The sequence below is a fragment of the Triticum aestivum genome, chromosome 1B, assembly GCF_018294505.1.
Source record: "Triticum aestivum cultivar Chinese Spring chromosome 1B, IWGSC CS RefSeq v2.1, whole genome shotgun sequence".
Taxonomy (NCBI): domain Eukaryota; kingdom Viridiplantae; phylum Streptophyta; class Magnoliopsida; order Poales; family Poaceae; genus Triticum; species Triticum aestivum.
The window spans coordinates 542139200-542161876 of record NC_057795.1 but is presented as its reverse complement, the minus strand read 5'-3'; the positions used below and the strand labels follow the sequence as shown (position 1 = coordinate 542161876).

At 45.5% G+C, this 22677-nt stretch overlaps 1 protein-coding gene across 1 annotated transcript; it reads left to right on the top strand.

Moving 5' to 3' along the window:
• Positions 1-16003: 16003 nt before the first annotated feature.
• LOC123137101 (mucin-5AC) lies at positions 16004-20455 on the top strand. Its single transcript, XM_044556686.1, has 4 exons — positions 16004-16443; positions 17276-17399; positions 17782-19089; positions 19695-20455. The coding sequence occupies exons 1-4, from the start codon at positions 16397-16399 to the stop codon at positions 20127-20129; spliced, it is 1914 nt and encodes a 637-aa protein (XP_044412621.1). The 5' UTR covers positions 16004-16396; the 3' UTR covers positions 20130-20455.
• Positions 20456-22677: the final 2222 nt, after the last annotated feature.

Genomic DNA, 22677 nt, shown 5'->3' with positions numbered 1-22677 from the left:
TTGCTAGACAAAATGAACCTACGAGCTATGGAGAAGCGATGGTGGGCCCGGATTCCAACGAATGGCTCGAGGCCATAAAATCCGAGAGAGGATCCATGACTTTGGAAGAAATACTTGATGGTCGTAAGGCTGTTGGGTACAGATGGATTTTAAAAGGAAGATAGACAATGATGGTAAGTATCTCCATTAAGAAAGCTGGACTTGTCGTTAAGATGTTTTCCAACAAGTTCAAGGAGTTGACTACGATGAGACTTTCTCACTCGTAGCGATGCTAAGAGTCTATTGGAATTATATTAGCAATTACTGCATGATTTATGAAATCTTGCAGATAGGATGTCAAAACATTGTTTCCTCGATGATATCCTTGAGGAAAGGTTGTATGTGATACAACCAGAAGGTTTTGTCAATCCTGAAGAATGCTAACAAATATGCAAAGCTCCAGCAATCCTTCTAAGGACTCGAGTAAGCATCTCGGAGTTGGAATGTACGCTTTGATGAGATGATCAAAGATTTTGGGTTTATACAAAGTTTATGAGAAACTTGTATTTCCAAAGAAGTGAGTGTGAGCACTATAGAATTTCTGATGAGTATATGTTGTTGACATATTGTTGATCAGAAATGATGTAGAATTTCTGGAAAGCATATAGGGTTATTTGAAAAGTGTTTTTCAATAGAAAACCTAGAATAAGCTGCTTGAACATTGAGCATCAAGATCTATGAGGATAGATCAAAAATGCTAAACGGTACTTTCAAATGAGCACATACCTTGACATGATCTTGAAGGTGTTCAAGATGGATCAGTCAAAGAAGGAGTTCTTGCCTGAGTTGTAAGGTATGAAGTTAAGAGTTAAAGCTCGACCACGGCAGAAGAGAGAGAAAGGACGAAGGTCGTCCCCTATGCTTCAGACGTAGGCTCTATAGTATGCTATGCTGTGTACTGCACCGGAAGTGTGCCTTGCCATGAGTCAATCAAGGGGTACAAGAATGATCCAGGAATGGATCATTGGACAACGGTCAAAATTGTCCTTGGAGTAAATAAAGGACATGTTTCTCGATTATGGAGGTGATAAAGAGTTCGGCGTAAAGGGTTACGTCGATGCAAGCTTTAACACCTGTCCAAATGACTCTGAGTAGCAAACCGGATACGTATAGTGGAGCAACCATTTGGAATAGCTCCAAGTGGAGCGTGGAAGCAGCATTTACAATATGACATAGAGAATTGCAAAATACATACGGATCTGAATGTTGCAGACCCGTTGACTAAAACCTCTCTCACAAGCAAAACATGATCAAACCCCAGAACTCATTGAGTCTTAATCACATGGTGATGTGAACTAGTTTAGTGACACTAGTAAACTCTTTGGATGTTGGTCACATGGCGATGTGACATGTCAATGTTAATCACATGGCGATGTGAACTAGATTATTGACTCTAGTGCAAGTGGGAGACTGTTGGAAATATGCCCTAGAGGCAATAATAAATTAGTTATTATTATTATATTTCCTTGTTCATGATAATCGTTTATTATCCATGCTATAATTGTATTGATAGGAAACTCAGATACATGTGTGGGTACATAGACAACACCATGTCCCTAGTAAGCCTCTAGTTGACTAGCTCGTTGATCAATAGATGGTTACGGTTTCCTGACCATGGACATTGGATGTCGTTGATAACGGGATCACGTCATTAGGAGAATGATGTGATGGACAAGACCCAATCCTAAGCCTAGCACAAAGATCGTGTAGTTCGTATGCTAGAGCTTTTCTAATGTCAAGTATCATTTCCTTAGACCATGAGATTGTGCAACTCCCGGATACCGTAGGAATGCTTTGGGTGTACCAAACATCACAATGTAACTGGGTGGCTATAAAGGTGCACGGGTATCTCCGAAAGTGTCTGTTGGGTTGGCACGAATCGAGACTGGGATTTGTCACTGCGTGTAACAGAGAGGTATCTCTAGGCCCACTCGGTAAGACATCATCATAATGTGCACAATGTGACCAAGGGGTTGATCACGGGATGATGTGTTACGAAACGAGTAAAGAGACTTGCCGGTAACGAGATTGAACAAGGTATCGGGATACCGACGATCGAATCTCGGGCAAGTACAATACCGCTTGACAAAGGGAATTGTATACGGGATTGCTTGAATCCTTGACATCGTGGTTCATCCGATGAGATCATCGTGGAACATGTGGGAGCCAACATGGGTATCCAGATCCCGCTGTTGGTTATTGGCCAGAGAGCTGTCTCGGTCATGTCTGCATGATTCTCGAACCCGTAGGGTCTACACACTTAAGGTTCGGTGATGCTAGAGTTGTTATGGGAATTAGTGTGCAGTTACCGAATGTTGTTCGGAGTCCCGGATGAGATCCCGGATGTCACAAGGAGTTCCGGAATGGTCTAGAGGTAAAGATTTATATATGGGAAGTCCTATTTTGGCCACCAGAAAATGCTCGGGATTTTTCGGTATTGTACTGGGAAGGTTCTAGAAAGTTCCAGAGTGGGGCCCACCAGCATGGGGGTCCCACATGAACATGGGTAGTGGGGGAAAGGCCCCACACCCTTGGTCAAGGCGCACCAAGATCCCCCCTTAGAAGGAATAAGATCATATCCCGAAGGGATAAGATCAAGATCCCTAAAAAGGGGGGATAACAATCAGTGGGGAAGGAAATGATGGGATTTCTTTCCTCCCACCTTTGCCAACGCCCTAATGGACTTGGAGGGCAAGAAACCAGCCCCCTCCACCCCTATATATAGTGGGGAGGCGCATGGGAGCTTCACCCTTGCCCCTGGCGCAGCCCTCTCCCTCCCCAATACCTCCTCCTCCGTAGTAGTGCTTGGCAAAGCCCTGCCAGAGAACTGCAAGCTCCACCACCACGCCGTCATGTTGCCGGAGCTCTCCCTCAACTTCTCCTCTCCCCTTGCTGATCAAGAAGGAGGAGACGTCCCCGGGCTGTACGTGTGTTGAACGCGGAGGTGCCGTCCGTTCGGCACTAGGATCTCCGGTGATTTGGATCACGATGAGTACGACTCTTCAACCCTGTTCTCTTGAATGCTTCCGCTTAGCGATCTACAAGGGTATGTAGATGCACTCCCCTCTCTCTCGTTGCTAGTTTCTCCATAGATAGATCTTGGTGACTCATAGGAAAATTTTGAATATCTGCTACGTTCCCCAACAAAGACAGGCAATGTCCAAAGCTAGAGGATCAACTCAAGTACCTGAAATGCCTGAAGAGCCAGCTGTAGAAGGAAAGAAAAGGAAGGAAAGGGTCAAGAAGACCATGGCCAGAGTTGTTGGTCAACCTTCCATGATGGAAGAGGAAGAAGAGGTTGCTGCACCAGCACCAAAGGCACAGAAGCTTATGGGTGATGCTATAAAGTCAGGGGCTGCAACATCAAAGCCCAAAGAAGCACCCAAAGCTGCCTCCAAGCCCAAGATTGCACCAAAGAGGAATACCAGGAGTATACCAACAGCTGAGAAGAACAAGGCCCCAATGCCTGAGGTTGCTGCTGAGGAAGGTGAAGAAGGGCAGGTCCTAAGAAAGCTCAAACCCAAGATTCCAGACCACAATGATGCTCATCCTGTGGCTGAGAACATGAAGATCAGGAAAGACTCAGGGTTGAGGCTATGGCGATTGTCTGATCCATATGCCACCAGGAGAAGGACTGCTGTAGATTACAGGTTCCACACCAAGGAGCAGCAGGACTTCTATGAGACAATCTTGTTGGACCGAAGCCCATAGTGTATGATATGAGGTGGGTCGACTGGACCTACATGAAGGAAAATGAAGAACACTATCCTGGAGTGCAAGACAGTTTCATTGCTTATGGAGTTGCAGATTTTGTTGGGCAGAAGCTCACCAACTGGAATGATGAACTCATTATGCAATTCTACTCCACAGCACATTTTTATCCAGATGGCAGGATAGTATGGATGTCTGAAGGAACGAGATACCAGTCAACCATTGAGGAATGGGCAAGTCTGATCAAAGCCCCAAAGGAGAGTGAAGATGACTTGGATGTATATGCCAAGAAGAAGATGGGACACAATTCTATGTCACATATGTACAAAGAGATCCCAGACAAAGCCCTTGAGACTTTCTCGTTTGGGTCAGTCCATTTTCTTCTGTCAGGGCTGCCTACGATCAACTAGATCTTAAGGCACACTCTTTTGCCCAAATCAGGTGACCACAACATGATAAGAGGGCATGCAATTAACTTGCTTCACATTTTTGATGTGCCCCAAAAATTCAAGGTCATGAGCCTTATGGTTGAAACCATTAAGAGGACTGCAGCAGATCAGAAGAGAAGTTGTGGATATGCCCCACAGATTCAGGAGTTGATTAACTCAAAGATGGGCACAGGAAAATATCAGTTGGATAAAGAACATTTTGCTCTCTACCCAGACTTTGAGGACAATCAAGTTTTCATGAATGAGAATGAACCATCATCAGTGCAAGCTCAAGAGAAGAAGGAAAAAGCAAGGAAAGAGAAGGCTGTCAAGATGCCAACTCAAGAGGAGGCATCTGAGTATTTCTTGAAGAACAAACAGGAGCAGCTTGGTTACTTGATAGCATCAACACTGAGGATTGAGAAGGGGTTGGCCACCCTAACTCAAAACCAGGAGAGCCTGGAAAGAATCATGGAACAAAAATTCTATGATCTTGATGTCAAAGTAACTGAGATTCAGTCAGTTGTGGAACAGCTGTAGGATGACATGCAGGAGAGGAAGGGCAAGACAACCACAGATGCATTTTCCAGAGTGCCTAGAGCTCAGAGGTCAGCTCCAGTGCCTATAACAGACACAAGAGCCACATCATCTGCACCAGCTACAGCTCCTACAGCTCCAGGGCAACCAGCTCCAGCACCAACTCCTCCAGCTCCGTCTACATCAACTGAAGTCTTCGTCCAAGGAGCCATCTCTACACCACCACCTGAAGACCAAGCCTGAGAGACGATCTAGCACTATGCATTTTCTATGAACTTTTTGGTAACTTGTTGCCAAAGGGGGAGAAAAATGTATAGATCATGGGTTTCGAGAGAGAGAGATTTGCTGTTTTTTTGTTCTCTCTTGTCTTCTTGGTTGAACTTGTTTGCTTTTGATTGCTTGAGATACTATGCAATTACCTGTGAGACATTGATGATCATGTGTTTGATCATAAGGTACACTTATGCTTGATTATATGTTATTATCTTACCTATCCTTATATGATCATTCACTTTGTTTGGTGATGAGTGCATGTATTCAATCTTTATTATTTTGAGCACTCCACCAAGATGTATTGACATGGAAGAGTAACCCATGAGCCTAATTCCTTGTGCATTTGCAGTCCAAAGCAAATCTTAAACTATGCACAAATTTAGGGGGAGCTCTTGCTTATCACATACTTCTCAAAGCGACGATGTTTTTTCAATCTTATTATCATGTGTCGAAGCTTTGATCTATATGTTGTCATCAATTACTAAAAAGGGGGAGATTGAAAGTGCAACTATCCCTAGGTGGTTTTGGTAATTCATAACAACATATAGCTCACTGAGCTAATGCCATTCCAAGACTATTATTTCAGGAAAGCTCAATGAATAGCATGGCATGGATGATGAAAGTGGATCCCTCAAAATATCAAGGAGAAAGGATTGGCTCAAGCTCAAAAGCTCAAGACTCTACATTTTATATTTCAGTGATCCAAGATCACATTGAGTCTATAGGAAAAGCCAATACTATAAAGGAGGGATGAGGTGTTACTTAATGAGCCTCTTGCTTCATGTGCTTAGTGATATGCTCCAAAACCCTCAACTACTTTCTCACATCCTCATTTGACCTAAACCTAAAGCCAAAATCGGTCACACTGATTCTTTCTATCCGGCGCCACCGAGTTCAAATGTCATAGCCACTGCCACAAACCCTAGGCAAATCGGTCTCACCGATAGGGATCTCGGTCTCACCGAGATGGGATTGTAATCTCTCTGTTTCCCTTCGTAACGTTTCGGTCTAACCGAAGTGAGCGATCGGTCCCACCGAGATTACAATGTAAACTCTCTGTTTCCCTTTTGTAACACTTTGGTCTCACCGAAAAGAGCAAATCGGTCCCACCAAGTTTACCTGACCAACTCTCTGGTTAGCTAATTACCAAAATTGGTCTCATCGAGTTTGTGTAATCGGTCTCACCGAGATTACGTTATGCCCTAACCCTAACCATATCGGTCCTACCGAGTTGCATTTCGGTCCCACCGAAAATCCTAACGGCCACTAGGTTTACTAAATCGGTCTGACCGAGTTTGTTGATTCGGTCCCACCGAGATTGGTAAATTGTGTGTAACGGTTAGATTTTGTGTGGAGGCTATATATACCCCTCCACCGCCTCTTCATTCGTGGAGAGAGCCATCAGAACAAACCTACACTTCCAACTTACCTGTTCTGAGAGAGAACCACCTACTCATGTGTTGAGGCCAAGATATTCCATTCCTACCATATGAATCTTGATCTCTAGCCTTCTCCAAGTTGCTTTCCACTCAAATCTTCTTTCCACCAGATCCAAATCATATGAGAGAGAGTTGAGTGTTGGGGAGACTATCATTTGAAGCACAAGAGCAAGGAGTTCATCATCAACACACCATTTGTTACTTCTTGGAGAGTGGTGTCTCCTAGATTGGCTAGGTGTCACTTGGGAGCCTCCGACAAAGATTGTGGAGTTGAACCAAGGAGTTTGTAAGGGCAAGGAGATCGCCTACTTCGTGAAGATCTACCGCTAGTGAGGCAAGTCCTTCGTGGGCGACGGCCATGGTGGGATAGACAAGGTTGCTTCTTCGTGGATCCTTCTTGGGTGGAGCCCTCCATGGACTCGCGCAACCGTTACCCTTCGTGGGTTGAAGTCTCCATCAACGTGGATGTACGATAGCACCACCTATCGGAACCACGCCAAAAAAATCCGTGTCTCCAACTGCGTTTGAATTCTCCAAACCCTTCCCTTTACTTTCTTGCAAGTTGCATGCTTTAATTTCCGCTGCCTATATACTCTTTGCATGCTTGCTTGATTTGTGTGATGATTGCTTGACTTGTCCAAAGATTGTTAAAATCTGCCAAACTCTAAAATTGGGAAAAGGTTAAGTTTTTAATTGGTCAAGTAGTCTAATCACCCCCCCTCTAGACATACTTCAAGGTCCTACAAAGTTAATGACAAAGGGGAGATATATATTTGGTGGCAAAAGTAAGCCAAAACGATGGGTTATTAGATAGCGAAAGCAAGCCAGAGCAGCATTGCAAGATAAGAATCATATATAGTTCTGCTATAAAGCCCCAGCGATGCATCAATGTAACTAATATATAGTAGTCAACATGAAGAATGACAAATAATTCTTGGAGCAGTGCCCTTTAACAAAAGGCGAGGACAATCAGACAACATCTCGCATAACACATCACAGTAGCTAGTGGTATGACACCTCATTTGGAAGTTATTGGGGCCAAAGGATATTCAATGTGGCATCATTTGCCCCATGAAAACCACATGTGCAAACACATCATGCTTTCATGCTTGGCTTTGTCTCCTATTCACATAAAGTTTTTCTCCAAATGGTGTTGAAACGAACGGTGACAGCCCATGCTGCTCTAACAGGAGATCAAGCAGCATTCTACATATTGTATATGCATATACCTTCACTTCGGTGATGTATTCACATACAGTTTTTCTCCAAATGCTCGGCTCATCCTGTGTTATAAAAAATTACAGAAGAGTCACTTATAATTATTGGAGCACTAAACCCGACATAATTCACGGTCTGGCTTATATCCAAGTGTCAATTCTGATGTTTCCATGTTTATGTCAGGCAAATGAAAAAGTGAGATTGAATAAGAATAACATGAAGTCAAAGAAAACAACGTTCTATACATATTGTGTCTGAATATTTATTCATATACACATAATATATAAACATTTAGATAGAAAACTCAGTACAATCTCTTATTTAGTGTGATTAGATAATGAATGGTGATAGTAGTTTATCAAGACAATTATATGGAGCAAAAGTAGAAGTAATATCATGGCTTGAGCATCGACAACTTCCTCTCCAATCCACCTTTGTAAGTACAGTTTCTGCAGGTTGATTCCATTGGTGTAATTAACATTAATAAATAAAAATATACTTAGTGATAATTTAACTAAAGTGTAATTAACATTATTAATAAATAAAAATATACTCAAAACGATAGTTTAACTAAAAGTTCTATACAGGACGATAACTTTCATGGCTGTGGTACCCACTTCAGCTTTGTATACAACTGTGCAGGAGGCCATTTATAGCAAAACAAGTTGGATTCTGAACCTGTTGGAACATGAGATCTATGGTTGTAAGACATTTTTTACGCAGGGAGATAGACCAACATCAATATCATTTACAGCCAGTCATAAACAAAATGGTTGTAAGCCATATTTACAGCCCAAAACTCATGAATTTTTCTCTCTATGATTTAGCAAGAAACATTCAACATTTTAACTTACCTGAGCATGGGTCAAGTATTTAAAACTATTTATTTTTTCAAGCGAAGTATCTACAACCGTGCTCAGGCAAAGAAATAATCCATGCAAACTAACGGGGAATAGAGAAGGTATTATTCTGAAAGAAGTGGTACATAGCACAAGACAAAGATTATGTATTAAACATAGAAGATTTTTCTGGTAGCAAGGGTAGAGAAGAATATTAGACCTACTCGACTAAGCTTTAGAGAGGAAGTGGACCATAAATTCTTCAATAAAAAATCACCAATATATCAAATATAGTTTGGAGGCTTTCCCAAGGCATTGGTTATCTTGTTGTGAACAGGGGAACAAAGGAAGCACAAAATAAGGTAGAAAAGAAGAAGAATAGAATGCTACCTACAGGCTGCGGCAATTGTGCATGGAGGTGGCTGCTTGTATTGATCAGTTGACAACAACGGGGTAGGGCAGAAGAGATCCTTGATGAGGCAGAAGGACCCCATTGGTTGTATGTAGCATTTGTATTCTTTTTTGTGCTTGCTCTGTTTCGCCCTGTTTTTGATGTTGCCCACAGAAGCGAGGCATACTGCGCATTGCCGTAGAAGCGACGGGCAAACCAAAATGAATAAGAAAACTGAATGCCAATAAAATCTAAACAATATGCACAGATAAGTAGTTGTGCACAACTATATGCAGATATAAGTATGTCAATATGTTGTCTACAATAAAGTAAAATCATACATTCATAGGTCATTAGGTTTGTCACAGACCTTATATCATGAAGTAAAATCTATACACCTTATATCATGAAACGGAGGGACTAATAGGGGGAGAAGAAGTTGATAAGATTGCACACATATTAGTTCAAAGTGAGAAGGATCACAAATCGAAACAACATAGTAGGGTCGATGTTGAGTTCAAATTTTTGGACACCTATAGTCCCATGATACTATAATAAGGTGATCCTCCATGTTTCTTATTACTTTAGCTGCAACATGATTTTGAGCTGCATGTAGTTCCTGGCCTGACGTAGATTAGACAAAATTAAATGGTATGGATAGAATAGATATCGCTAAAAGTGTTGAACTGCTATAGATATAACTGAACTCTGATTAACATATTTATAGGTCATGAGACAGACAGTAAACAAAATAGGTGAAACATGCAAATTCTCTTGGTCATTAGCAACGACAGATGTAACCGATGTATGGAAAGAGCCTGAGTTGAGATATGTATTGGGAGGAGTATTCTAATAGAAGAGTGAGGTAGGATTTCATCTACCAGAACATATTAGACGTGTCACATAAGGTTTGTTCTGTATTTTTTAAGTAAAAAGGTAGCAGGACAAGAATAACAAAAACCTGGGAGCAAGTGAAAAAAAATATGAACAGAATATTACAATAATAAACATTGCTAATGGAGCAGGAAGAGATAAAACAATTTCAAGGGGAACCAAATAAAGAACAAATTATCACATCAAGATGCTAACAATACATCAGTGAAGCAAAGTTGTAGATTCAGGAATCATATCCAACCCGGTAACAAAATAGTGATAATTCAGTACATCCCATTGATGCATTTCATATGATATGTAGTATAAAGCACCAATAGTTTAAGGTTTAGAACAACACCATAATAATAAGTTTGTTGGCAACCTGTTGAGAATTAACTGAAATATACAAAAGACGTTTGTTGGCACCTAAGAGGCTACCATGATCAACTCTAGCTAGGTCGAACCATGCTTATGTGACACCACCCTTCTTCCTTTTGTGCAAGATCAACATCATATTTTAGTGTGATTGATCCATGTGATGGTGCAACAATAGAAGTATATCTAGAAGTAATGCATATAGACAAAAAAATAAGAATGTCATACAATAGGTTAGCCATATACAGTCTGCTATGAGCCATTCAAAATCTAGGTGTGGTGCTGCTGAATCTTGCATCGTGCATAACAAAACACAATTTTGAGGGTGCACTATTCGGTTGAAACTTCTACATCATGTAAGAATTTGTAATCTGAACCTAAAGAACAAATAGAAAGAAGAATAGACATTATATACCTGCTAGTGTCTCATGCTTCTTCTTGTGATAACTACTTTTGAATGCAATAAGCTTGTAGATCATTTTTACCTTACCGATACTTTTTGAAATTGCATCAAATAACAAAAGCTCATAAATCTGATATCCTGGATCATGAAAAAACCCCATAAATACCACTGAATCATTACACCATTGAGTCTATTTGTGCTGATGAAACGGAAACTATAAATCAGACATTATCGGAACAAAAACAACAAATAAAAGCAAGTGGACCTAGGTGAACTTTTTCATCATACCACACAATAAAATAATGCTTTTATTTACATGGAAGGCATTACTTCTAAATTTCTAACTTACATAGATCTTGTTGATACAACACTTATATACCGCATTTTCCTAGAATAAAAAAACCCATGATTTCGTTGCGCATAACAGAAGACCAAGCATATATATGCAATAAGCCATAGGTTGTGCAGATGTGTTAGCGACTCTACTATTTTTACAAAAATGATGTGACCAAAAATAGAGAATATCAACAACTTCTAAAGGTCTATGAGACCATCTAGTCCGATTTGCTCATATAATCTAATTGCAACTAATATATGATTACGTCAAAATATAACTGAATTTAGGTTTAGTTTTATCCTGAATTGTTCCACCTGATCATAGAATAAAACCAAACCAATATTAAGCACCCTTTGTTCTTTAAGCAGATAACTAGATGTTCGTCAAGATATATCTGAATTTAGGTTCAGTTTTACTTTCTTCCTCTTTTCTGCAATGGTTAGGGTACTGCATTAATCCGTGAAGGCTGAAACGTTGTTCAAACATGTTCTGCAAATTAAAGAACAAAGAACCCACAGAATAAAACCAAACCTAGGTAGTCTGACGAGCATCCAGTTATTGTGCCACCTGCTCACACACATGCCTCTCATCCCTTATCTTGTCCCTGCCAAATCACAGATGAACCAGGTGATGGTCAGAGAGCAATCAGGCAAATCATTCTGAGCACAAGGCAAAGCACCAAACCAATCAAGGGAGACACAATTAAATACACAAATGAAGAAAGAGACAACTCCTTTGATCCCCACAATACCTGCAGAATCCACCACCACGAGATGTTTTCGAAACCCCAGCACGCCACAGCGGCGGAAGCCAATAATAAACCACGAGTACCAAATTCGACAAGAAAGATGGGCACGAGATACGATATGACCAGGAACCTACTCGATTTGCAGGAGAAGGTGCTGCGAAACCGGATGGAGCTCCTCCCACTTGGCCGTGTACCCCGCATGTTCCCCTTCCGCCGTGTACAGCCTCACCTGATGCGGCCACGGTGAACAGCCCTGCCCCAATTGCGTCCACGCGGTCAGAGAGAGGAGAGAACCTGCAGTAGACCATGGAGAAGGAGTGATGGGGAAGCACCTGCAGAGGACGTAGGAGGAGTGCCGGGGGAGTGGGGCTGGACCTGGACGGCGGGGCAGCGGAGGCGCCGGCCGGCAAGGCGCGCCGCGGCGGCTGGCTGGCGGTGGTGTAGGCAGGCTGCGAACCCGTCCAGATCGAGGGGGGCGAGGCCTCCCTCCCTCGCCCGCGGTCCCGGTCGGCTGCGCGTCGTGGCACCGGAAGACGGCACGGGCGTGCGGTGCAGCGGCGGCCGGCTGGGCGAAGGAGATGACGGCGACATGGGGCTGGACCTGGACGGCGGCGTAGTAGGGAGGCGCGGGCGGCTCTAGGGTTTGGAGGGAGGGAGAGAGGCGAGGCGGGAGGAAGAGGAGAGGGTGCGGCACGAGTGGGGGAGGAGCGACGACCCCGCGCTCACCCTGTCGAATTGGATATTTTTCCAAGCATGTGAAATGACGGAAATGCCCTCGGCGGGGCAACGAATTTACACGCGGTGGCAGGAACGAGAGGTAACTATTCATTGCAATAGTGTCATCGGTTCGATCCAGCGGCTGAGATCAATCCGGGGCGAGATCGGACGGTTCAAATCGCATCAAGCAGACAGATCCAACGGCCAGGAATCCCAAAGCGGTGAGGAGCCGGGAGGTTCACTGGATCTCTTATTTCTCAATTTGCCAGTCAATTTATAACATCTGAAAAACAGATATACAAGCAAAGCCTGCATCATTATGCTCTCGGACACAAAGCACTATAACAAGTGCAGTCGCAGTAATCTGATGATGCTTTGGGTTGACAAGGCTTAACCTGTCATTGTACTAACATGCCACACTGAATCTGGTGACTGATGAAGTGATGAGCATAGATACCAGTAGATCTCTGGACTGGACCTTATCCTCCCGCTGTGCCTGAAAACGAAATTGCCACTTGCCAGAGCCTGATATCACTGGGAAAAATGGCTGGTGCATCAAGAATTCAACAATAGGCACTGCCACCTGTCCACCATTTGTGTCATCTCTTTCTCATCCCCTGTGGCTGTAGCTGGAGGGGCAAATCATACGTTGATTGCACTGTCGTCCGGTACGGCACAGACAGTTTTGCCGGAGCAGGACCGCGCATTATGCAACACTACTACAGATGGGTTAAATGGGGGTCACCCGGCGATGCATGGCATGTGCATGTGCGCTATGGGCATGTTACATGTATCCGGTCGATCGGTCCCCGGCACGAGGCGCCAGCAGTTTCTCCGTGTCCCGCCACCAACCGTTGGGGATTCCCGCATCTGCATCAGCGGGTAGCATGGAATCTCTGTTGATATATTTCGTAAACTGTACCAATACATTTTACTGCAGAACGGAACATCATCTTCGGATTTACAGGTCACAGCAAAGCAAAGCTAGGAGCCGCAGCTCCAGCTCGATCTTTGCCATTGCCCCTCGCACGGCTGGACCTAACAAGATCGGCCCGGCGTACGTGCGAGGCCAGCGGCGCCCAGCGAGCCGACGGGGAAAGTTCCGGCGCACGGAGGCAACTCGGGCCGTGCCCAGATCCCAGCACAGTGCTGCGGTGTCCGGTTCCCGGCCGATCGAGACGCGGCAACCACCTGTCGCCGTCCGTCGCCCACCCAACCGACGCGCGCGGGGGGGAGCCGTCGACCGCTCGTCGAATCGTCCGTGCCCTGCCGTCCCCGAGACGCCGCCACCAACCTACGCACGCCGCGGTAGACCGATCACTGGACTGGGATCTACTCCTACGTACGATAAAAAAGAACCTGGACTGGGATCGACATGACCGGTGGTTTGGATGGCGCTCTCCTGTCTTACTTCACTCGCACAGCAGTTCCACTTCCAGTCCCCCCTGCTCGTCCGGCTCATGGCATGCCTGCCTACACGCTCGCTGGAATGTTTGGGTTTTTCTGGCACGAAATAGTACAGATGCCACAAGATTTATCTTGGCACGGCAACAAAGTACGTACTCGCCGGAAGTAATTCTAGGGGAACCGAGCCGCCCGGGTATGATCTCATCTCATCTCGCGCTTTGGATCGAGCGACGTACCTCGAAAGCAAGGTGGATGCACGCGCGCTCTCTAGGGTCTCTCGTTCATGAGTTGCAGGCGCATGTTGCCGGCATTTGACTACACGATTTGTCAGAAGGAGGGACTTTGACAGGCTGCCGGCTGCCTCACACTTATTACATATCCATACCATCGCCTCGAGTTGAGAATGATCATCTTTTTTCTTGGCAAACGGAATGAATGATTATCATCTCATCTCATCGGGCAGCAAATCATCCACCGACCAGACAAGCCAGCTGATTATTCTGATCCCCACCACCAGCACATGCCACGTACAGTATCTTAACTAGAGCCTTATCGGCATCTATCGCAGTGGCCGCAGCAGATCCCTAATTGCGCACGGTCCCACATGCCAGCAACATTATTTTCCTTTCTGGAGTTTCAATAAACATGGTTGTGATGATGAAATTGGTTAGGATAATTTTCTATCAGAACCGTCTTTGATTTGAATCCAAATATCCAAGTAATTTTGATTGTACCCCTGAAAAAGTATTTTGATTGTAAGAGATATTTGACATGCGAACATAATTTGATTTGAATCCCAAGCACGGTTGTTAGGAGCAGAGACCCTTACAAACACACTCTTATGTAAATTGAAAAATATATCTAAGTCCCTGGGAATGTCGAAGTCTTCTTCATCAGGAATTCACTGGTTCCACATCGTAGGCGAAGCATGTCGCCGCATTTAGGCCTCCGTCTAAGCGAAGCAAACTTGTTGAAACCCAACAGTTTATAGAAGCAGCGTCTAGGAAGTTTGATGTGCACCAGAAGACGTCGGCGGCCGCTATCTACCGTTTGTGTAGCAAATCGTCGCATCGGGGAAGAAACACCGAATATGGTGTGTAGAACACGTAGGTCTAGCCAACTGAACTTGGGGAACACAAATCTCGCATGTTGCTTTGACGAGGCCGAAGTTGGCGAACGTTTGTCGGTCGGAACTAGAATAGAAGGATTAAGATGCAGAACCATGTTGTCTACTCCGTGGAACAATGCAATCAAGACAAATTTGCAGAAGCAAATGCCAGAGCCAAAGAACCAGATCTTGGGACACACAATACTCCACACCCTCCCGACAATTAGAAATGGCACCACCGAAACCAGGGTTGGGTTGGGACCTTATTTTTGTTGTCGCCACTGTCCTGCCAACGCCGCTCGACGATTAACCCAAAAGTGCATAATCGAAGCACCGGGTCCTCACCCCTCCAAAATGCCGGAGCGACAGACGGAGGGAGAGGGGGGGGGGGGGCATGGTCTCACTGGGAAAATCGATAGATTGTTCAACACCTTGCATAGGTTGATGGAGCAGACGAAACTAACAACCCTTGGGACACCTCCACACACTAAAGGCACAATATGGCGGAAAATGAAGGTGCATATCGTAAGTAATAAAATATAGTATTGGCGTTAATTCTGTTGATGTCACACTAGTGAGGATTTTGGCTCCCCGAGTCCATGAAACCCAAAATTTTCAAAAATAGTAATGAAAAGTCACTTATTTTGTTGAAGTTACATTTATAAAAAAACAATTACACATACATATGGATGTCTACCGCATTACTGTAATTTTTTATGATGAAATACAATCTTATCTGTAAAAAAAGGCAAAGTCATATACTATGATGCATAGTGCATGTGCTAGAAATGCAAGATTTTGTGTGTGTAGCTCACACCAAAACATATTTCATCATGAAACTTTACATCAATGCACTATACATCCCTATATATGTCTCTATTTTGATCGCAAAAATAAAAATAAAACATGTCTCTATTTATTGGAACATATAAAAAAGGTGAATTTCGAATTTTTTTTCTTCAAAAAGTAAATAAATCAGGGGACCCATAAGCAATTTCCGCTATAACATCAGCTTTATTTACTCCCCGCAACCGCAAGTGCGATGCGTCGTTGACAGCGCGCCGCAGCCCCGCGAGCCTCCCGCCGGGCCCCAACGCACCATCGTCGGAGGAGGGTGGCGAAACCTTTACGGCTAAACAAAACAAAGCTTTCCCAGCGCAGAGCCCCAGACGCAGCAGCAGAGGGAGAGCTCACGCTCACGCTCACGCACTCCCCCTTCCCTCCGGCCCCCACCATCTCCTCCCCGCGATCCCGTCCCGCACAGCTCATCTCATCGCATCGCACATCCTCCTCTCTCGAGGGGAAAAGCGACAGAGCCGCACCCACGCCACACACGAGAGCCACCACTCGACCAGCGAGCACACCACACGCACAGGAGCGAGGAGAGAGGACCGGCATTGGCTCCAGCCTCGCTCGCAGGGGGGGAAGCCAGGGGCTCCAATCGAAGCTTCCCGATCCAGATCCGACCCGGCGGGCCCGTCCCCGGCGGCGCGGCGGCGGCATCGGGTTGGCCAGTGCTCCGGTGAGCCCTTTTGCGGGGCGGGTGGTCTGAGATGGAGGACCTGCTGGACGCCGAGATCGGCAAGAACGACTACGACTGGTGAGCGTCACTCGCACGAATCCTTTTCTTATTTAATTTCCCGGGTTTTTGGGCGAGTGAATCATCCGTCTGTGTGTGCTCTTAAAAGCTGGAATTAAATGATTAATGCAGCGTGCTTACGAAGGATGTTAGACATTTTTCTGCACTAGCTTCAATTCTTTGTATTTTTGGTCGATTTGTACCGGTTAGGATGTTAACTCTGTACTCTCTGGCCTGAGTAAGCTGATATTGGGGGTGCCATGTGTGTTCTGTTCCGCAGAGAGGGTACCAAAAATACTTCGGATTTTCATTTGTAGGCCGTCTGCTTCAGTAGTAGCTGTGGTGGATGTTGGATGTATGTAATCCTTGTTAAAGGCAAGTGCGGAGCAAAGCGAAACTTAAAAGGCCAAGTTTGGGGGATCTCATTATTTGGCTTCAGTACATACATACTCAATTTGTAGACCATAGAAACAAACAAATAAACACGGTGGGTGGAACGGAATGTATACCTAATACCTTTATGAGCTGACCAGGTCAATTTGGAGGCATTAACATGATATTCTGCAAATGAAGAGAATATCATTTTAGTGCTTCTCCCACATAATCATATGTGCACATTTGTGAGCTTTAGTAGCAAAGAATGATCATTGGTTTGTTTTCTGTCATTGCATTGTGCTATTCAGTAATACCTCTGTTCATTAATGAAGGACGTTTTGGCAGTTCAATTTAAACTACCACAATGTCCTACATTAGTGAACAGAGGGTGTACTTATTTGTTTTCTCTTGTTAATGCATGTCAGCATGTATTTCCACTCTTATGTATATGTAACGTGTTTTGTGTTGCACTCCTCAGGCTTCTTACTCCGCCTGGGACGCCCCGTGTTCCTGCTCTGGAGGTTGCTCAGAAAATACCATCCTCAAATATATTACCTAAGCGCACCCTCACTAGATCTTCCTCAACTACAAGAGCATCAAGGGTACGTAAAATGTGCTATCTGTGTGGAAAATAATCATAATAAATATGCCACTGCTTCAAGATTTTCGTTTGCAAACTAGTCCAGGATATGTTTTTCTGTGCAAATGATCTCATTAAATTCTAGGAACTATGTTCTGTACAAATGGAATTCGGTAGTTTGGTGACCGGCCTCGCCTAATTTTTCTATGTTGCATTGCTCGTATTTAAAATCAGAGAACAGGATTGAATGTATCTTCTGAAGACATGCATGTGTGGCAAACAATTGTTATCTAGTATAGACACACTCTTTTGAATTGCCTGGTTTCTTGGAATGGATTATTTTCTCATCTAAATTCTGTCAATTATAACCATAGTTTTCTAATGGCAATAAGCATTGTGTGCAGCTTTCGGTGTCTCAAACAGAGAATGGACATTCTGCAGTTCCCACCAGACCAGCAAGAAGTAACTCTGTAACCCGCCCTTCTATCCAATCAACTCTCATGTCAAGCAATAACAGGACATCAGTTCTCAATGCAAGTATTTCATCTGTCAGTTCAAGACCTACAACCCCAAGTAGGCGAAGCAGCACCATTGCTGCGCCAAAACAATTGGTGCCAGCTTCACGTCCAGTTCCAGCAAGGTCATCTACTCCTGTTAAAGCTCGTCCATCTACACCATCCAAAACTCGCCCGTCTACTCCTGTGAAAACTCATCAAACAACATCCAACTCTACAACTGACGCAGCTGCTGGCAGGACCACAGCCACCCAAAGTTCAAGGCCATCGACTCCAAATTCTCGCTCTCGAATTATGTTGAATTCATCTTCAGGGTCTATTCCTGCAATGAGCCGCCCAAGTCCATCCATAGGTATAATTCCTGCGACGAGCCGCGCAGGTGCTTCCTCAAGTAATGGTCATGGGACAAGCCATTCCACCTCATTGTCTTCTGGCACAGTTCCTTCAGTGAGTCGCTCCACCTCACGATCATCGACACCTACACGTCAGCCTGCAGTGCGTTCATCGGCCCCAGCTATGGGCCGTTCGCCTTCTTTTGGACGGACTTCTAGTAGCCATAGCTTGACCACATCTATGAACCGACCTGCAGCTAGCAGTGTCCGAAGTTCAGCACCGTCATCGGCTCCATCATCACGCCCAAGTTCCCCAGGTCCACGACCCCGAGCTCCAGTGCGCACACATGACATTCCTTCCTCGGCTCCATCATCTCGTCCAAGCTCCCCAGGTCCACGACCTCGAGCTCCAGTGCGGCCACATGATACCCCTTCATCGGCTCCATCATCTCGTCCAAGCTCCCCAAGTCCACGGCCCCGAGCTCCAGTGCGGCCACTTGATATCCCTGATTTCCCAAATGAAACGCCACCAAACCTGAGGACAAAGCTACCTGAGCGACCACTATCTGCTGGTAGATCACGCCCGGGAATGGCTTCAGGAATAAGATCAAACCCACATGCTGAACAGTTAGCTGCCTCGGCTCCTGCGAAAAAGCTCTCCGTGCCTGCTGCAAGTCGTAATAAGTTTTCTGATCCACCATCAAAGGCGCCTTCTCGCTCAAATGGACACCAAAATAGGCAGTCTGAAAGGTCCGTTGTTGACAGCCAAGCTACTAGAACTGCACGGGCTGGTGCAGTTGCAGGCGATAATGGATTTGGGAGGACAATTTCAAAGAATTCACTTGACATGGCGATCAAGCACATGGTATGTTTCTTGTTGTATTCACATCATAATAAATAACATCCTGTGTCTTAGTTTCTGTTGCATTACGGTTTTGTTACTGACTGAGTTCCTTAAAAAAACATTCTTCACATCTTAGCATCTGTCAAATTTTTTTTAGCGTTTAAGTTACAGTGGTGAAGTAGTCATATCTGCGCTTCTTTATGCAACATTACAAGACCAGTATATTTTCATTTTCAAGGTGAAAAAGTCATCACTGCAAGTGAATTAGTCGTATGGTCCAGAATACAGACCGGAGTTGTAAAGTTGGACTATTTCACATCTGAGTAGCAAATTCATCTTTTAGTGATGCAAAATTAATCATCTTTTAGTGATGTAAAATTGAAAAATACACATGAGCATTGCTGTGAAACTGCATTAAGCATGTGGTGTGTACCAAAATCATGTAATACCAACATTCCAGATAAACCAGAGTTGGTAAACTGCATTTTGCATTTGAATATTCTGTCAAGTAAAGTGAAACTCAAAAAATGTTCTTGACTGGCTCCTTGTTAGATCTATTTCATGCCTTTGCTTGTTTTATTCTGTTGAGAAGAAGCTAATTACACCAGTGTACTTCCTTTTGATAGGACATTCGGCAGAACCTGGGTGGCATCCGTGGCGCATCCCTGTTCCCCCACAGCATCCGCTCGAGCGCCGGCAAGGTCCGTCCGGTCCGAATGTCTGACCCAGGGCATCCCACCTTGAACGGTGACCACCCGCACTACGCCGACAACGGCAGCACCAACGGGCACTTCTTCTCAGGGGACTCGTACGGAGCTGTGTCCCGCAACGGCGGCAGCTCGACCGACTCGCCGGACCGGGGAAGCTTCGGGACCAAGGAGACGTCCCTGAGCGAGCTGGACATCTACGGCAGCTCGCGGTACGAGGCGATGCTGCTGCGGGGGGAGGACGTGAGGAACACGAGCTGGCTGCACGGCGGGTTCGACGACGACAAGCCCGACCAGAGCCCCCTGTTCGACCACCGGTTCGAGCCGCTCCCGGAGCCCTTCAGCCCCTTCTGACGCTGACGGCCGCCTCCCTGCCTCTGTATGTAAAGTCTATCCCCCCGGTCATCGCCTGTTCCTCACGTCCTTCGTTTTGTGTTTGCACAAGATGTGTAGTCTGTATGCCCTTTGATCTGTTTCTGTTTCATAGTTGGTTCTGCGGCCTCTGCACGCACGCCCTTTCTTCTTCTTCTGCCGAAATGGACGAGGCTGAGAGAAACTCCGGGTTTGTGTAACCTAATTTGTTGTTGCCTAGAGGCCGGAGAGTTGGTTCTCTTCACAGGAGATTGTTGTTACAGATAGATACTTGATGAACAGTAAAGAGCATTTGTGAGTTGTTGTAATCATGTGTGACCATCTCAGGCTGCTGCTGCTGCTGCTGCATTCCCAATCGACGGCTCCTGACCACACAAGTTGGAAGCGTGGCGATTAGTAGAAGTTTAGTACGTAGGGGCCCTGTTCCACGACCTGGTTAACCAGAGCCGTAAACAGTGCCATCCTGATAGTGGAAGAGAGAAGGATGGTTGGCGGTAGCAGCAGCAGCGGGTGGCACTGGCAGAGTGCTCATGCCGTTATGCGCAGAGTGCTATGCTGGCTGGATCCGGCCGCGGCAAGTGGCCCACGAGGAGTCCGTCTGTCCGATCGACCACGCGGTCCCGCGAGACCGGACGGCGCCGGCACGGCACGGCAAGGCAACGGGTGGCTGCATCCGCCCGCTGTAGCGTGGGCGCCGGGGCGTCCGCGCGCGCGCGCCCTGGACCGGACCGGGCTGCCGTACCACACTGGTTTCTGTCGCAGGTCGCAACGGGGACGAGTGAGACAAGGGTGATCGCCCTCCGAATGCAACCCACGCCCAACCGCTCTCGGTGTCAGTCAGGGAGCCTGACTGCTTCACTCACAATACTTGCGGTGTGTGTCACTTTTCCCTTTTCCTCCTCGGGTGTGCTTTGACCTTTTGATCTCCGGGCATCTACGGACCAGAGGAAGCGCGACCTGACCACGGGCCATAGTGTCTTCGCGTCGATCGAGGTAACTAGGAGATGCGTCTACGACTGCATGTGCAAAGTGACTATCAAGACCCGTGCGTCTGCGTGCAAGCGGAAGTGTTTTTTAAGACTTTGCAAAATTCACATTCTTAAGTTTCCATTTTTTAAAACAAGTCACACACTTAGAACATGGGTAAAAGATTGCTCTTGTGAGTTTTCGTAAAAAAAAAGATCATAGTTTAAGTTTAGAGCTTCTTTGGTCCATAGGATAGAAAAATCATAGGAAGTAAGATTGACATGTATCTCAATTTCTATAGTAAAAGAGATGCCACTTGATTTATTATAGAAAAAAATTCGTTGGGTGTTGGCTAATTTTTTTCTTTGAAATGCGAAGCATTGGTTCCCACCCCGCTTAGGAATATGAGTCCATTCCTACAAACCAAAGGACTCAAAAAGGAACCCCCCCCCCCCCCCCCCCCCGCCCCCTACAAAATTCTTATCATTTTGAATTCCTACAAATGTATGTTTGAGTTAGCTAGGCTCAGGCAGTGGCCAATCTGGTCTGGCACCGACTCAAGGTCGCGTACCCCAGGCCAACCGGCTTTGTGGGGCCCTTATCGAATTGTAAGATATGGCGGGCTCAACGAGGCTTATCTCGAGTGGCGGCATGGCATCGTCAGCTATGCAGGGCGTGGCGGTGGAGATCATGCGTCCGCCTAGATCTGTTGGCGACACTACTTGGCTGAGGCCGCGTGTGGCAAAATATGAGGAAGGCCGACACGAGGTTGTGGCGTTGCGTTCGTGGTGGCTAGCCTCTTGGGTGCGATGTTTTGATTGGGCCCAGATCTATGCAGCAACATGTTGACATGTTCTCAACTGGGATCGTATGGAGGTGCACCGAAGACCCTCTCAGGTGCTTTCAAAAAAAAAAAGAAGACCCTCTCAGGTGTAATTTTCTCCAGTAGCGTGGGGGACCTTGGCCTCTCCTAACACCGGGATCCGCCTAGCTAGGAGTCGTTAGCTGGTAGCGAGGTTGTTAAGTGACGGTTCGATGACAAGTATGCATTCTCTTCTTCTTCTTTTTCGCGGGTAAAGTATGCATTCTCTTCGGGTACCCATGATCTCGCCTCTTCAAGTAGATGAGGCATTGTCGACACATGTCGTCATGACCTTGTTAAAGGTGTTGGCTGTACTTTTTCTTCGAGGATTAATATCTCATGTTTGACTTCTGGTTGAACCTGTCAACACCAATGCACATGGGATAATTTCTTCTTGAAAGTTTTATCTAGGCATGAGGTAATTACACAAAACCACTGTATTTAGGGCCGGTGTAAGAACTAGCCACCATATTGGGAGAAAATCCTAGGCATGCGAGTAATAAATCACACCGATTCACGAATTAGCTCGCGAAGCGGCCAAGCTGACTGGTGGGTCCTGGATGTTGGGTCAACGTAGAACGCGGTGAGCGCAGGCGGTATACGGTCGCTAGGTTAGACCCCGAGGTGTTGGTTTTGTGGTAAATTTTTTCGTTGTTCCGTCGCATGGTACTAGGTTTTTGTGATAGGAATGCAGATTCCACC

Coding starts and splice junctions, on each gene's coding strand:
- LOC123137101 (XM_044556686.1), top strand. CDS start 16,397: ATGGAGGACCTGCTGGACGCCGAGATCGGCAAGAACGACTACGACTG. Junction 16,444..17,275: donor GGCAAGAACGACTACGACTG/GTGAGCGTCACT, acceptor TGCACTCCTCAG/GCTTCTTACTCCGCCTGGGA. Junction 17,400..17,781: donor CAACTACAAGAGCATCAAGG/GTACGTAAAATG, acceptor CATTGTGTGCAG/CTTTCGGTGTCTCAAACAGA.